A 15,261-nucleotide genomic window follows, 5' to 3' on the forward strand; every position below is an offset into this window, starting at 1 on the left:
GCGTTGTCAGTTTGTTTTAGATTTATGAGTTTGACTGTCCCTTTGGTATCTTTCGTCCCTCTTTTATTGGCAATCATACTACATTTTCTACTCAAACAAATAATCGTAATAAAGTTGACAAATTACTTTTCAAATTTAACAAAAGTAAAACAAGATCATTCCTTTTTCGCTTGCATATTATAATCAGATCGCTCTTCAAAATAGTAGTATACGTCATATATATATATAAATAATCATGGTAAATTCTGAAATCTGACCACACGGTCATTCGTGCATCACACAATGAAAATAAATTGTTTGCTACACTTATTTACGCATAAACTTAAATGTTTGTACCTGTGTAGTATACAATTTCTCATTGTTGACCTACATCATACCCGGTATAAATTGCTATGTTATAAACTAAACAGCTTTTACAGCAAGGATCGAATTCTTGACAATTTTTACGGTTTTCCTTAAATAGAAATGTCTATCGAAAAATTCACAGTGAGATCATCATTATTATCAAGGATTAAGAAAATGCTTAAGTAAAAAAATGCACTGCAAAGAGCTGGCGAATATTTTACTTCAAAGATATGAAGACCTATTTGTGTGTGTTCATAGTCTCTTTTCTGTGTATACACAACCAAAACTGCCTACCATGCCATTCGGAACAAGATAATTCAGTGAGTATTCAAATTTGTGTAAAAAAGAAAATATTTTCAAAAGCTTTTTAATTACATGATATTGAATAATGACTTATATTAGAAAATAAAGGAAGTTGACTAATATTGAGGATTAATTATAAAAAACATTCTTTCTCTCTTATTCGGCATTGTTTTGTAAATTATATGCTCTTATAAACCTGGTTTAAATCCCATGTTATTTTGTAGGATTACGCTGTAAATTGTACTGCTACCATATATGCAGGAGAAAGTAAGTACGAGTATTCTACCTGTTTGATAGAAAGGTAAGTACAGGTAGTGGTTGACATACTGGAAGGTTTTTTTTGTCGGCTAACTCGGTGTACCTGTACTGTCACAACACATCCGAAGTTCACGATAGGAAATTCTTTACTGTAAAATGCAAAAGAATAATTAAAAAAAGATGCACAGATGTTTATGTCTTTAATATTGAATAGGACATCATTTGAATTTTGATATCCCTTTAAGGTACATAAGGTGATATAGTTCCTAACGCTTTAATGTAGTTATACATTCAAGGCTTTCAAGTATGTTTCTTTATAGAGTACCTGATGAAGGAAAATTCAGAAGAGCACATTAGATGGTATAAAGTGATGGTTTTAAGTTCTAATAGAAGCATACCATTTGATTTCCATAGAAAGTCCAACTTTACTTTTAAGATAATATTAGGGGGTCATTAAGCATTCAGGAAATAAACTCATCATAGATACCAGGATTGAAATTTTATATTTACTCTAGACGCGCGTTTCGTCTACAAAGTACTCATTAGTGACGCTCGAATAAAAAAATGTTAAAAAGGCCAAGTAAAGTACGAAGTTGAAGACCATTGAGATCCAAATATTACTAAAAGTTTTGCTAAAAACAGCTACGGTAATCTATTCCTGATGTAGAAAAACCTTAATATTTCAAACATTCAAAGTTTTGTTAACAGTTAATATATATATATGAAATGTGAATGATATTCATGTGTTCTCTATTAGAAAGGAACGAGGGAGTGGTTGGATGGCTAAAAAAAACAAGTCTTTTCTTTTGGCAAACTATTGAAATATTGGAAATGCCATTTAGCCAAACCAACTGCTTTCTGAATGTATAAAGATATTGTTACGAGCTAAACAGTTTGTGTTATAAGTATTCTTACACCGATTCGAGTTTTTAAAAGTTAATAAGGCACCAGTTATAGACTTCTGATAATACCCACCATCACATTTGATGAGATAAGTTGGATACGAAAGAAATGACAAAATTTGATAATTTTATCAAAGAAAGGTTTGATTGTTTTAATCTTTTAAATCTACTGTGATTCAAATAATTAAATTAGATTTTTTTAGTAGAATGGAAAATCAATTGCTTTTCTTCTGAAGCTACACATGTTTGTTTATAGAAATCCTCGATTTTATATTGTCATACTTATTTATTGTTTTATTGCAGTACAATCTTGTTCAGTTTTTATAACAGAAGCATTTTATATCCAACTACTTAACAAGAGAGTAATTTGAAGTTTCGTTTTTATCTTACCCCTAACGATAGATGACAGCTGTGCATTAATGGGGTCGAAATGGGTTTTTATTGTTCAAATAGTTGACCCTTTAACTATACAGCCCTCGCACGGTCAGTATTCTGTCTTTTCCATTTGTTGTCAAAGGAGTAGGTCCGGCAAGGGCCGATTTTGGCCTCAAATTTCAGATGGAAACCGTCTTAAATTAAACTAAAATGCTAAAATTGTGAAGATTTCAGTAATTTAGCATGACTTAATGATGCTAGTACCCGATATATGCGCATTGTATTGTCAAAAACAGCATATATTTATGTAGCAGAAGCAGTCTACTTTCCAATAAATAACTAAAAGTTTACATTTTAACAATTTTGTAAAACTTCTATATTTTGGGGTCTTACTGGACCTACTCCTTTAAATTATTATAAACATTATGCTTGCTCTTATATAACAATGATTTAATTACATTAAAAGTTTCATACAATTTCTTTATTTGGATTGTGTGAGGCATTCCAAATGCAGTATTTGATTATATTGAACTGAATGCAGTGTTTATGCTTTATAATTTTGGTTTCTTTAATGATTATTTACTATTAGTGGATCAATGCTACTGCTGATGGACTTTAAATCCTCGAGGGTATCACCAGCTTAATTTTGTTTACGTGTGGACAGTTGTCTCATTGGCAATCATACCACATCTAAATTTTTTATATTAGCTGTTCACACTTTTTTATGAATCAAATGCTACTTCTGGTGGACATTTAATCCTCCAGTGTATTACAAGCCAAGTTGTCACCACTCAGTTTTTGAATCAATGCTACTGCTGGTAGACATTTAATCATTGAGGGTATCACCATCCTTGTTCACATTTTTGTTTTGAAAAATGAACTTGAAAAATCATGGAATGTTTTTTTCTTCTTACAAATTTACTGTTTATACTATGTTAAGTTACTGGATAGTATTTTCTTCCCACAGACATTGATTACCTCAGCTGTATTTAACATAATTGTTTATGAATAAGGTGGTAATGTTCCTCAACCTTTTTTGGTTGGAACGCCACTGATGAGTCTTAGATATATGTAGATGTGACACGCCCTGACGTTACAAATTTTATCAGGAACCTTGCCAAATTTCCAAACTGGGGATATTCGTTTCCTTCTGGTACTTCAATCCATTATATCTTCTGATGTGGTTTGATGGTCTTTAAAGAACTTTTTTTCAATTTGCTATCTCCGTTAGTTTCAAAATTATAAACATTATCATATCATATGATTATCATTCCAAAAGTAAATTATGGTAATCATGAGTTTCTTTTTTAGATTGTAGTGACTCATTTCTTTTTGGACAATATGAAGATCTGTATGAGCAGTTATACTGGTCTGAAAAACCAGATGATTTGATGTTGAAACCCATACAGTCAGAGTATCGTGATAGTAATAACCTGTATCCTGGTTTTTTTGTAGAAATAAAGCCGCCTCGATCAGGTAATTCAATTTAAACTTTGAGCTATTGTATGAAAAATCCTTAATGTTTGATGTACTTTGATGGTCTATTAGCACATTTGATAACATTGAAACAAAATTCTGTTTTGACGTGACGTGGTAATAACAATACTTATTATTAAAGTTGTTTACTTTAAGCATTCTACCAATACAGATAGCCAGTAGATCTATAGCGGTCTTATAAACAACAAATTTTCCAAATCATAAAATCATTTAGATAGTATCATTATATAATTATGGTCCGCTGAGGAGTTTATTGTCCAAAATTGTCAACCCGAGTCAGGGTTATTCCACGAGGGCTTTAGCTCGAGAGGAATAACTCTTGCTCGGGTTGACAATTTTGGATAATCACCGACTCAATGGGCCACAATTGTGTTATTATACCAAACTAACAGTGGAAGGGGATTTTGACTCATTGTAAAAGCACTTAACCTTACTTAAGTCAGTAACAAACACAAGTTGACAATAAGAAATACGTCATTTTTGTCTTAGGATTCTCGTATGTACAACAAAGATAGTTTCTTTTTGTAAGATATTAATGTCCCTGAAAAGGACCGTTTATTAGATATATCATCGGAACAAGATTCACGTCCAATGCCTTATTTCCTCTTCTCTCAATCAATGGACTTCCTGTAATTTGAACGTTGCCATCTTGTTTATTTTACGTCTGTGACGTCGTTTTCATGGGTGCAAATCAAGAAACAAAAAAGGTTATTCTCCGGAGAATAATAGGGTTGAATTTTTTCGAAAAACTAAGGATTTTCTTATTCCAGGCATAGATTACCTGAGCCGTATTTGGCACAACTTTTTGGAATTTTTGATCCTCAATGCTCTTCAACTTTGTACTTGTTTGGCTGTATAAATATTTTGATATGAGTGTCACTGATGAGTCTTATGTAGACGAAACGAGCGTCTAGCGTACTAAATTATAATCCTAGTACCTTTGATAACTACTATTCAACGCTGGTGTAAATTTTTAGGGTTATTCGTCCTTCCTTACAATTGAATGAAAATTAATTGAATTATTCCATGTCACGTGATAACGTATTGCCCAATAAAATTGTTTGTAATATATATAAGGTATAATAATATCAATGATTTCATTTAATATTTATAAAATAATTATAAATTGATTTTGATGGTAAGGAATCAAATAAGTTGTTTACTATAAACATTTTTCAGCTTCTATTAAGGATGTTAAAGGATTTCAATTTAATTATCAAGAAGAGGGAAATGTGAAGAAATGTGTCATAATTATCCTTTCTAATGCCAGTCTAGATCACAACCATAGGGAGGTAAGTGGTCCTGTTATTGACATTTATTGGGTATTATTTGAATGATTACTTTACTGCATTCATATTGATTATGCTTTACTCTTATGATTAATCTGTAATATTTTGTGACAAATTTTTTTGTTGTGTTTTATTATCATGAATACCATATTGCTGTAATATCGATGAAAGTGTAGTCCTTTATTATCAAATGTGAACTAATCACTACGCAGTCCCTGTAGTCCTATATCATAAACTGTTAAGTAATGCATGCCACAACCCATGAAGTACCAGATTTACAATTATGACAAATACCAACAACAACAACCTGTGTAGTCTTATATTTTAAAATGTGACGCAATGCCATTGTAGTACCGTATTAACAAATATGAAAAATGCATACCACAGATTCAGTAGTTCAAGATTTACAGATTTGATGCTATGCATACCGCATTTTCTGTAGTCAACACAAGTGTAATGCAACGTGTTTCAATATACATTTCTTGTTATTATTTCCTAAATAAAAGATATTTGTCAGTAATTCAAAAGTAGTATAATACCTTCCACAAAATCAACATAACTAAATGCTTGTTGTTTATAGTTTATACTGCATCATCACTGAAAATTAGATATCCTGACAGTAGTTAAACTTTAATTGTAAATACGTCTTGCAGGATAACCTGAAATTAGTTGTAAAACTATGGCCTATGCATGGAGGGAAAAACTTCCTTTTTACAGCATGGAGTCTTCCTAAGCCGCCCGAAGATGAATCCGGTGGAAATCAAACAAGATATGGAAAAACTGGCAAATATGGTTTGGGTTAGTATTTTGTGTCTTTTTGTGATTGCATGTGTTCTCTACACATACAGATCCAAATAAACAGTAACTGTACCATCAGTATATCAAATATACCACAAAAGAGTTTAATATCTTTTACTAATCTTTTTTAACTGCACTTTATATTTTTAATCTGTAGTTAATTGATGAAAAAAACCCTTATCAAATATTGGCAAGAAATTTGTAGTCAAGATAGATTTATATTGCATGTAGATAACTTCAAATTAAAAACAAAATATATATGCTGACTAGCATATTAGTGCTCAAGTTGCTTTTTAATAATGTGAAGCGATAAACTATTTCTGTATATTCAGCATTCAGTATTTCCTAGCATGTATTAAAATAAATATGTCACTTCTAACGTGACGATCCAGTAAAACATATGTTTTTATATCGTAAACAAATAACTAAATCAGAAATGAATAAAACCACACAAACGTAAACTTTTATATTCTTATTCTGTATTTTGTTTTTATTGCGAATATAAACTCTTTGCTTTTTACTTTATAAACAACAGCTTTGACAGATGACCCTGCTGATTGGATTACTACCATTTCCTACCATAACGATGTAAATAACAGATACATAAGAATTTGGTTTGTTCAAGCACCAAATGAATATCTATTTTCTAAATATTTAGTCACATTAGAAATGATACTAACGGGAGAAGATACAAGCGAAGAACATCGAAATAAAACTGAAGAATTAAGGATTTCAAAAGTAAGTACATTTTTTTCAAAATCAAAAATGGTCCTGGAAATCATAAACAAGTATAAGTATGATTGCAGATTATTAAAGGTGTAATACCACCATTGATTTTCCCCTATTAGTCTTTGTTAAATTTGCACTTTTCAAAAAAATCTGCAGAAGTTATCTTTGTTTCAAATAAAGAAATACTTGGCATGAGTAAAGTTTTATCCTGTGCAGTACTATAGACAAAAATTTCACATAACATTTCATTGCTTACAAGAATTTAATCCACCATTTTCTACATTTGAAAATGCCTGTACCAAGTCAGGAATATGACAGTTTTTGTCCATTTGTTTTTGATGCGTTTTGTTATTTGATTTTGCCATGTGATTATGGACTTTCCCAATTGATCTTCCTCTAAGTTCAGTATTTTTGTGATTTTACTTTTTACAAGAAAATAACCATCATTGGGAGTTAACCAATCAAATTTCTCCCCTTATCTAACCAGTGTACAAGATTTAGGAACTATGTTATCTCAAGTTTACAAAATATTCTATAAAAACTCTTAAATGAAAAGATAATAGTGATTTGAAATACCTAAGACATATGTTTATGAAACAGAAATGTTTTACTGCAATAAAATGTAGGATTAATTTCAAACAACTGTAAATTCAATGGAATATTTTCTTCGACCTATTTTCGTATACAACCGGATGTGACGTACCATGATTTGGAGGTATTACACCTACACAGTCACGGTTATCATACATTGTATTACCTTAAAGGTGTATGTTGGGCAGTTTATGTTGAATTTCATCCAGCAAAATATTTTATCAGAATTAAATTAACAATTCACTTCCTCGTGAATGTCTATAGATGATGATGATCACTCCAAAATGTGTCTGTCGTTCGTACTGAACAGATATCGAGTAACTGGAGTCCACACTGGGTTCGGTATCGGATATATATATCTCTAATAAATTGCGAAAGCATATTTGTGTTCTTCCTTGGCAGTGGTTTGAACTCATGCTATTTGGATACCGACCCAACGTCGCCTGTAATGTGTCTAGCGCTCTGGACTACTCGGCTACCTGGAATGAATAAAACATTAAGCATTTTGAAGGTTACATTTCCTTATTGTTTGTCCCACTGTCTTTATTACCCTGCTCAGCTCTAAATAAAATTACATATCTCGGCTTTGTGACGTCAAATACGTTGACCCGGTCTTAAAAACTTTGATCCGGACATATCAGCGACGTCATAATGTTTGAACCGACGAGGATGACGTTCACCCGAACTTATCAAGTCATCTTTCGGTTTGCTGGTAAAACAAAGAAAAAACTTTCAAAATCGATTATCAGGTTATCGATTTAACCACATAATATCAAACAACAGGTCAAAAGAATTTAAGGATGTATGACACAATAATAACACGCTCACTCGACAAAGCCTTCATATTGTGACTTACAGGTAGTATTTTACAATAATTATATGCAGACAGCCTGATAATAGGTACTTTCAGTAGAGTCTACAGTTATAAGACATTACATGATATATAAGGCATGGAGATTTAATTGATATATGATGAGTATCTGGAGACCGTGTAAAGCTCGGATAAAAGATTATAACAAGTTGTTGGGAACAATGATTTGTTCGGGAATTAGATAGATAGCTAGATTTGTTATCACTAATTAGTTATCAGAGGTACAAGGATTATAATTTAGTACGCCAGACGCGTGTTTCGTCTTCATAAGACTCATCAGTGACGCTCAAAATATTTATAAAGCCAAACAAGTACAAAGTTGAAGAGCATTGAGGATCCAAAATTCCAAAAAGTTGTGCCAAATACGACTAAGGTAATCTATGCCTGGGAAAAGAAAATCCTTAGTTTTTCGAAAAATTCAAAGTTTTGTAACAGGAAATTTATTAAAATGACCACATTATTGATATTCATGTCAACACCGATGTGTTGACTACTGGGCTGGTGATAGTAAGTGTCTTGAGTCTGTCTTGTCAACTATATCAGATTATCACCAGAATTAAAGTTTGAGATTACAAACAGGCGTTTTATCTGGGCGTCACTGGTGAGTCTTGTGTGGACGAGGCGCGTTTTTGGCGTATTATATTTTAAACCTGATGTTTTTTGTTATCCATTAATCATGTGTTTCTTTTTCTAATACGTTCTCCTATTTATTTGTATTATAGTCCTGTAATATTATGTTGTCATTTCAATGTTATATTTAACATAGCCATTAAAGTGCGAGGTTTGGCATGCCACAAAACCAGGTTCAACCCACCATTTTTTCCTTTAAAAATGTCCTGTACCAAGTCAGGAATATGGCCATTGTTATTTTATTGTTCGTTTCTGCGTGTGTTACATTTTAACGTTGCGTCGTTTGTTTTCTCTTATTTTTGAGTGTAATTTCTATTGCGATAAGACGTGTCACGGTACTTGTCTATCCCAAATTCATGTATTTGGTTTTGATGTTATATTTGTTATTCTCGGGGGATTTTGTCTGATGTTTGGTCCGTTTCTGTGTGTGTTACATTTTAGTGTTGTGTCGTTGTTCTCCTCTTATATTTAATGCGTTTCCCTCGGTTTTAGTTTGCTAACCCGATTTTATTTTTTGTCCATGGATTTATGAGTTTTGAACAGCGGTATACTACTGTTGCCTTAATTTATCTACAAACGGCTCACCATCGACACTCGAAATTTAGTACGAAGTTGACGAAAAAATGCGATAGATAGAAAATAGCTAGACATCAAATAAGTATATTGTATACTGCAGCATTTAGATTGATGACCATTCTATTCTTCTTTCAGGCAGATTACACATTCTTAAATGTCAAACAAGGAAGATACAGAGTATTTGTAAGTAAAGTGTTTACGCAATCAGAATCATCAATAGAACAATAAAAGATCTTAGATACAAACTTTATGACTAAACTTATAGTTTACTAGACAAAACGAAACCATATATTCAAAGACAATAGTTAATTCTGTATTTTTTAAATTATATCACCTCTACCTTTAAGAATTTCATTTTAAAGTTGTTTTACCAAATCTGATAACAATTCTGAAATATTTTTTTGATTCCTCGTCATATAAAATGGGACGTTATTTTGATGTATGCCTTTTTGTGCTTCTTCGTTACATTTGTTGTTTTTATAGTGATTAAGATGATAACACAATGTTGACTGCTGTACCCCAATTTATTGACATTTTTACCTATTGTGTCTTTTGTTTTGTTCACGCATCGGTGACAATATAATGGAATTTGATGCGACTGTAATACAAGTGAAAGGTTTAGGTAGCTATAAAACCAGGTTTAATCCACTATTGTCTACATAACAAAATGCCTGTACCAAGGCAGGAATATGACAGTTGTTATCCCTTCGTTTGATGTGTTTGAACTTTTGATTTTGCCATTTGATTGGGGACTTTCCTTTTTGAATTTTCCTTAGAGTTCAGTATTTTTGTGATTTTACTTTTTCCCATATGATTTTAGGAATGAAGAAAAGATAAAATAAGATAAAGATATTTTATTTCCTTATCAGGAATTGCTTTAGCAAAGAACTTTTAAAGGAACATTTCACATTGAACGAATTACTTTTAAGATTAAATGAACTTTAGTTTTAATCAGATTGAATTAATCGGCAGATAATTCATTGTCATACATATATTATAAACAGCAATAATTGTCTTTTTCTGAATTTGAAAATTTAAGTATAACACTTACAATTTTGTACATAAAATATTGTTCTGGCCTAGTTCTAATTTTCATTTCCTTGATGGTGATATTTGTCCTGTGTTGCAGTGTAGACACATTTGCTGTGATAGTATATGCAGTGTCATTATGAAATGTTAGATATTGATACGAGATCAAAGTATAACTTTTACCATTACATACATGTCCTGTATTGCGACATTTCGAGTGTGGATTAGCATGGCGTATGATGCGTGCATCGTAGCTCACGCTTACCCCTTTGAAGCACACGGCCTCCATTGCTCCTTATTGAGTTCATGAGATTACATAACTTTGTTTGTTACTTTGATTCATCTTCAAAATTGATGAACGGGATTTGAACATCGTTAAGCTACTGTTGCCTATAACCATACATTTCCATGACGGTTATTTCAATATATTAAGCGTCCAACCTGGAAAATATTTTCTGAAAGCTTGAAATGTATTTAAATTCAAAATAAAGTCTTTCAAAAAGATAACTTTTGAAATTGGATTTAAAAACTGATATTGATAATATTATGATTTTATTAGTCATTTAGAGCTTAACAGCTGTAATCCTTTTAAACACTTCACACTGACGAATGGTAGGAACCTATGTAAAAAAAATTTGATGGACGAAACATTATAAATATGAAAGAAACAGCCATCTAAAATATCATGCAAAATTATATAATGAATTTAAAGGAAATTTGATTTCATACACTTTGTACGTTTGAAATAGTGAAGTACAATTATGTTATTTATTTTGACTGAAAACTCTCGATAGATACCAATACTGACAATAACATATTCTTAACATTTTGTTTAATTCAAGGTTCAGGCCTATGACGATAAATTGGACTCGCTGAATGATTGTAGATGTAAGAAAGGAGGAGGATGTACACAATGTGTTAAAACAATGACAGCCGTCATAGTTGTACCTAGAAGTACCTATTAACCTAACATATACCTATTTCATTTTATTCAATCACATTAACCTTTTTACAACATGAGTGTTTAAAGTTCACTTTTGTTTTACATCCGACTATGAGGATATGGCGTGTACTGAAAATGCTAGAAAGAAACAGAGAGAATGGGGGATAGTTTGATCTGCGTTTCTATATTAGTTATAACCATATATGATTTATTAATACAATAATGCATTAAAAAGTGATAACAAAACTATTTAATTACATGCGTCTGAGATGCTTCTCTGGATTTACCGTCATTGGGGAACATCAAAAAGTTAAATATTTGAAAGTCAGGGATGTACAATCACTACAATATACGAAACAGTGAAAGAGCTTGATAATTTTAGTTATATTGTCCGAAAATTTTGCTAAATAAGAAATGTCAATTTATAAATGTTTTCACAAACTTTTTTTTAAATATGAAATGCCGCATATTTGAAGCAGACATGATTTTATTAATCCACATTTGTTCTAAATATAATGATGTTATATTTAGGTGAAGCTGTAGTGATGACTACTGAGCTACAGTCATCAACAGCAACAACTTCACAACCACAAAAAACGGCGGCGGAAACTGACCAAACAATCAACCATGCTTTACCGAGCGTTCTTGGTTTTGTTGCTTTTTTGTTTGTAGTAGTAATAATTGTTGGTTGTTATCTTCTTCACAAAGATAGAGGTAAGACATTAAGTTATTGTATTCTGCACAGACATAGAGGTAATAACATTTGATGTTGTATATTTAAAGATAAAGAGGTAGGACTATTTATTGTTATATTCTTTATAGCAATAGCGGTAAGACCATTTTTTTGTTGTATTCTTTATAGAGACAGAGGTGTTTTTATATTCTTTATAGCAATAGAGATAATACCATTTGTTTGTTGTATTCTTTAAAGAGAAATTGGTACGACAATCTGTTGTTGTATTCTTTATAGAGAAAGCGGTGCGACCATTGGTTGTTGTAATCTTTATAGAGATAGAGATAAGACCATTTAATATTGTATTCTTCATAGATAAAGGCAACAGTAGTATACCGCTGTTCGAAACTCATAAATCGATAGAGAAAAAAACCAAACTAAAGCTCAGGGAAACGCATCAAATATAACAGGAGTACAACGACATAACAGAAACACAACATAGAAATATATCACACACAGAAACGAACTATAACATAACAATGGCCATTTTCCTGACTTGGTACAGGTCATTTTAAGAAAAAAAATGGTGGGTTGAACCTGGTTTTGTTCAGATAGAGATAAGACCATCGGTTGTTGTAATCTTTATTAAGGAAGAGGTAGGACCATTTGTTGTTGTATTCTTCATACAGAAAGAGGTAAAAACATATGTTAGTTTTATTTCTTCGTAGAGAAAGAGGTAAGAATATTTGTTGTTGTATTTGTCCTCGAAAAAAAAAGCAAAACATGAGTTGGTATATTCTTTACAGAGATGGAGGTAAGAACATGTGTTGTTATATTCTTCATAGAGATATGGTAAGCACAAGTGTTGTTATATTCTAAATAGAGTTAAAGGGAAAAACATTTGTTGCTATATCCGCCAAAGAGATAGAATTGATGTCATTTGTTGTTGTAGTATTATACCAATATAGCCTTTGTATGAGGTCGATACAAGGATATATTGACCTTAAAGAAGTATATTGACTGAGGACGAATATATATCCTGTATTGACCTCACACAAAGGCTATATTTGTTATATTATTAATTTCCGACCATATTTGTATCAAAATCGTCATTTAGGTTTGTTGGAATTTTATAGCTACTACATTGTCTCCTTGACAATAACAACATATTAGTTGTTATTTCATTTACTTTTTTTTTGACATCTTATGTATTTGAAGATTTTTTTGGGTCAAATAATCGATCACAGATATCATGTGTTTCAAAACGTTAAACAATATCCTGAAATTCATTACATGACATCACAAAGTATATCGGTTTTTAGATATTTTAAAAAATAACCGTGCGATATGCTTTTTGCCGGTCAATATGCGTTTTGCTATCCGCCATTTTCTCTCTACCTTCGAAAATATAGTTTAACATGTGACTATCCCTAAACGAATCAAATTTGTTAAAATATACGAATTAATAATATTAGTATATATAGATGCAATAGTGTTTGTGTGTGTGGCCTGTTTCTTATTTTTACATATTTTGATAATATCATGTTAAAGTCTACGACGCAATTTTAAGAGATATTCGAACCACGATGATTTTTTCAATGTTTAAACATTAACATTTTAAAGTCTTTGGTGAACGGTTCATTAGTAAATGCACGGATACTTTTTGGCATCCGCTGCTTGGTTATGATTTTCCACAAGTGTTTTACAACAGTTTTTAGAAAGAAGCTATAACACAGCTTGGTCAAGTTGTGTATATTGATATGGCGTATAAAATGAACAAAGAAAGAAATATGTTTTATAAATTCATAACACAAATCCCTACAAGGAAAACAGTAGACAAAACCTATTATTGCTTTTAATCATCTCAACATTACATTCTTGATTGGACCTTCAGCCCTGAGCAAAAGCTCACACTTCTCTGAAGTTCTTAATGACGACGATTATTTCAGTTTAGAATTTATACATGTTTTCTTTTATTTCATTTAGATCAGCCAAAACCTCAACCTGAACCTACTGTGTACATGTCAATTATTACTCCAAATAATGTCCCAACCATTGACAATAGTCCAGAAAATCCAACAAGCGATGAAGTATCTATAGTATCAATTGAATTTTTTCCTCCAACTCCAGAGAGTCGAAGTGAGGATCTCAATTTTAGTATTCTGATGGATCAGGTCCGTGATTTTGATAAAGAGTTTCTACCTGGTAATGATAACAATAAGACACCAAGTCTTAGTCACTGAGCGTATTGATGAACAACAATCAAATGACAATAATAAATGATGTCCATAGAGATATCTGGTCATGTTCATCATTATTACGATGCTGAAAACATTATCAACAAACTAAACATGACAACCATGAGAAAACGTCGTATCTTGCTAATCTGTGATTACACTTTATATATCGGCCTTAGCTATATCATTTCTAATATCATTATAATCATCATTATTATTCATGATGTTATACAACGAAAACAGATGTTTATCATTTATTATTTACTGTTATAATACCAGCGATACTTCTACGAGAAAGAACTTTTCAAGAGACGGCTTTTGTCCGAAATTCTTCTTCCTCTGTCTTCTTGATGGTCGGAGTATTAACTGCAGAATACTTGTTATGATACACGTCAAATGAATAAAGATATCGTACCACAACTATGAACAATTTATGTACAAAATCTATTTTGTGCTTTATGGTGAATTTATGTTTAGCAATCAATTTTAGTATCTAGTCTTATTCGTATGTGAAAACTAAGATACGTATATATAAGTCATATTGTCATAAACAACAGTTTTTACATTGTGGACTTTGTGTTTCATAATAAATGCTAAGTCTTCGCTCGAAGTATGCAGTTTGATATCAATTCTATTAAACAATAAAATAAGTTAAAAACGATAATATCAAAATATATTCAAATTAGAACTTAGAACGATTTCACTGAATATGGAACATGCTTACACAAATTGCAATAATGACCGATTATTAAGACTTAGTGTATATTAGTGCGCATCTTCTTATTTGATTGCATCTACAATGGATGGACATCAGCATTCGCCACTTGCGACTAATCTCTAAACCTTTCATATAAAACCACGTTACTTTCAAGAAATAAATGTTTGGTATTTCTTGATGGATTTGAATCAACTTGGTACTACCAGCAGGAGAATTGTCCCATGTTGAAAAATTTATTTGTTTCCAATTTTTGTATGAACCATCGTTATTTTCTGATGATAATCACTATTTCAAATTACCTCCAGAGTTTTGCATTATATTACAACTTAAAACAATTCATCAATTATCATCAGTGTGTTTACATCAGGAAAGAAAAAGAGATAAAAAGATCACGAAATAAACAGAAAGAATTTAGACTTTTCAACACCTTGTTTAGAAATATCAAAGCATGTTAAACAAATTGTTTTAAGTATTCGTACACGAACGTCAAAAAATTC

General features: G+C 31.5%; 1 protein-coding gene across 2 annotated transcripts; it reads left to right on the forward strand.

Moving 5' to 3' along the window:
* Positions 1-267: 267 nt before the first annotated feature.
* On the forward strand, positions 268-14,656 carry LOC139501829 (uncharacterized). 2 transcript variants are annotated; one of them, XM_071291056.1, is made up of 10 exons: positions 268-665; positions 873-915; positions 3,495-3,659; positions 4,860-4,972; positions 5,623-5,767; positions 6,303-6,505; positions 9,300-9,347; positions 11,036-11,147; positions 11,668-11,850; positions 13,796-14,656. In XM_071291056.1, exons 1-10 carry the CDS (start codon positions 576-578, stop codon positions 14,050-14,052), a joined length of 1,359 nt encoding a protein of 452 aa, XP_071147157.1. In that variant the 5' UTR covers positions 268-575; the 3' UTR covers positions 14,053-14,656. The 2 variants fall into 2 exon arrangements, with proteins under 2 accessions (XP_071147157.1, XP_071147163.1); XM_071291062.1 differs by lacking the exon at positions 13,796-14,656 and adding an exon at positions 12,007-12,679 and having other exon boundaries at positions 317-665; positions 11,668-11,942.
* Positions 14,657-15,261: the final 605 nt, after the last annotated feature.

Source organism: Mytilus edulis, chromosome 1, assembly GCF_963676685.1.
Source record: "Mytilus edulis chromosome 1, xbMytEdul2.2, whole genome shotgun sequence".
NCBI lineage: Eukaryota > Metazoa > Mollusca > Bivalvia > Mytilida > Mytilidae > Mytilus > Mytilus edulis.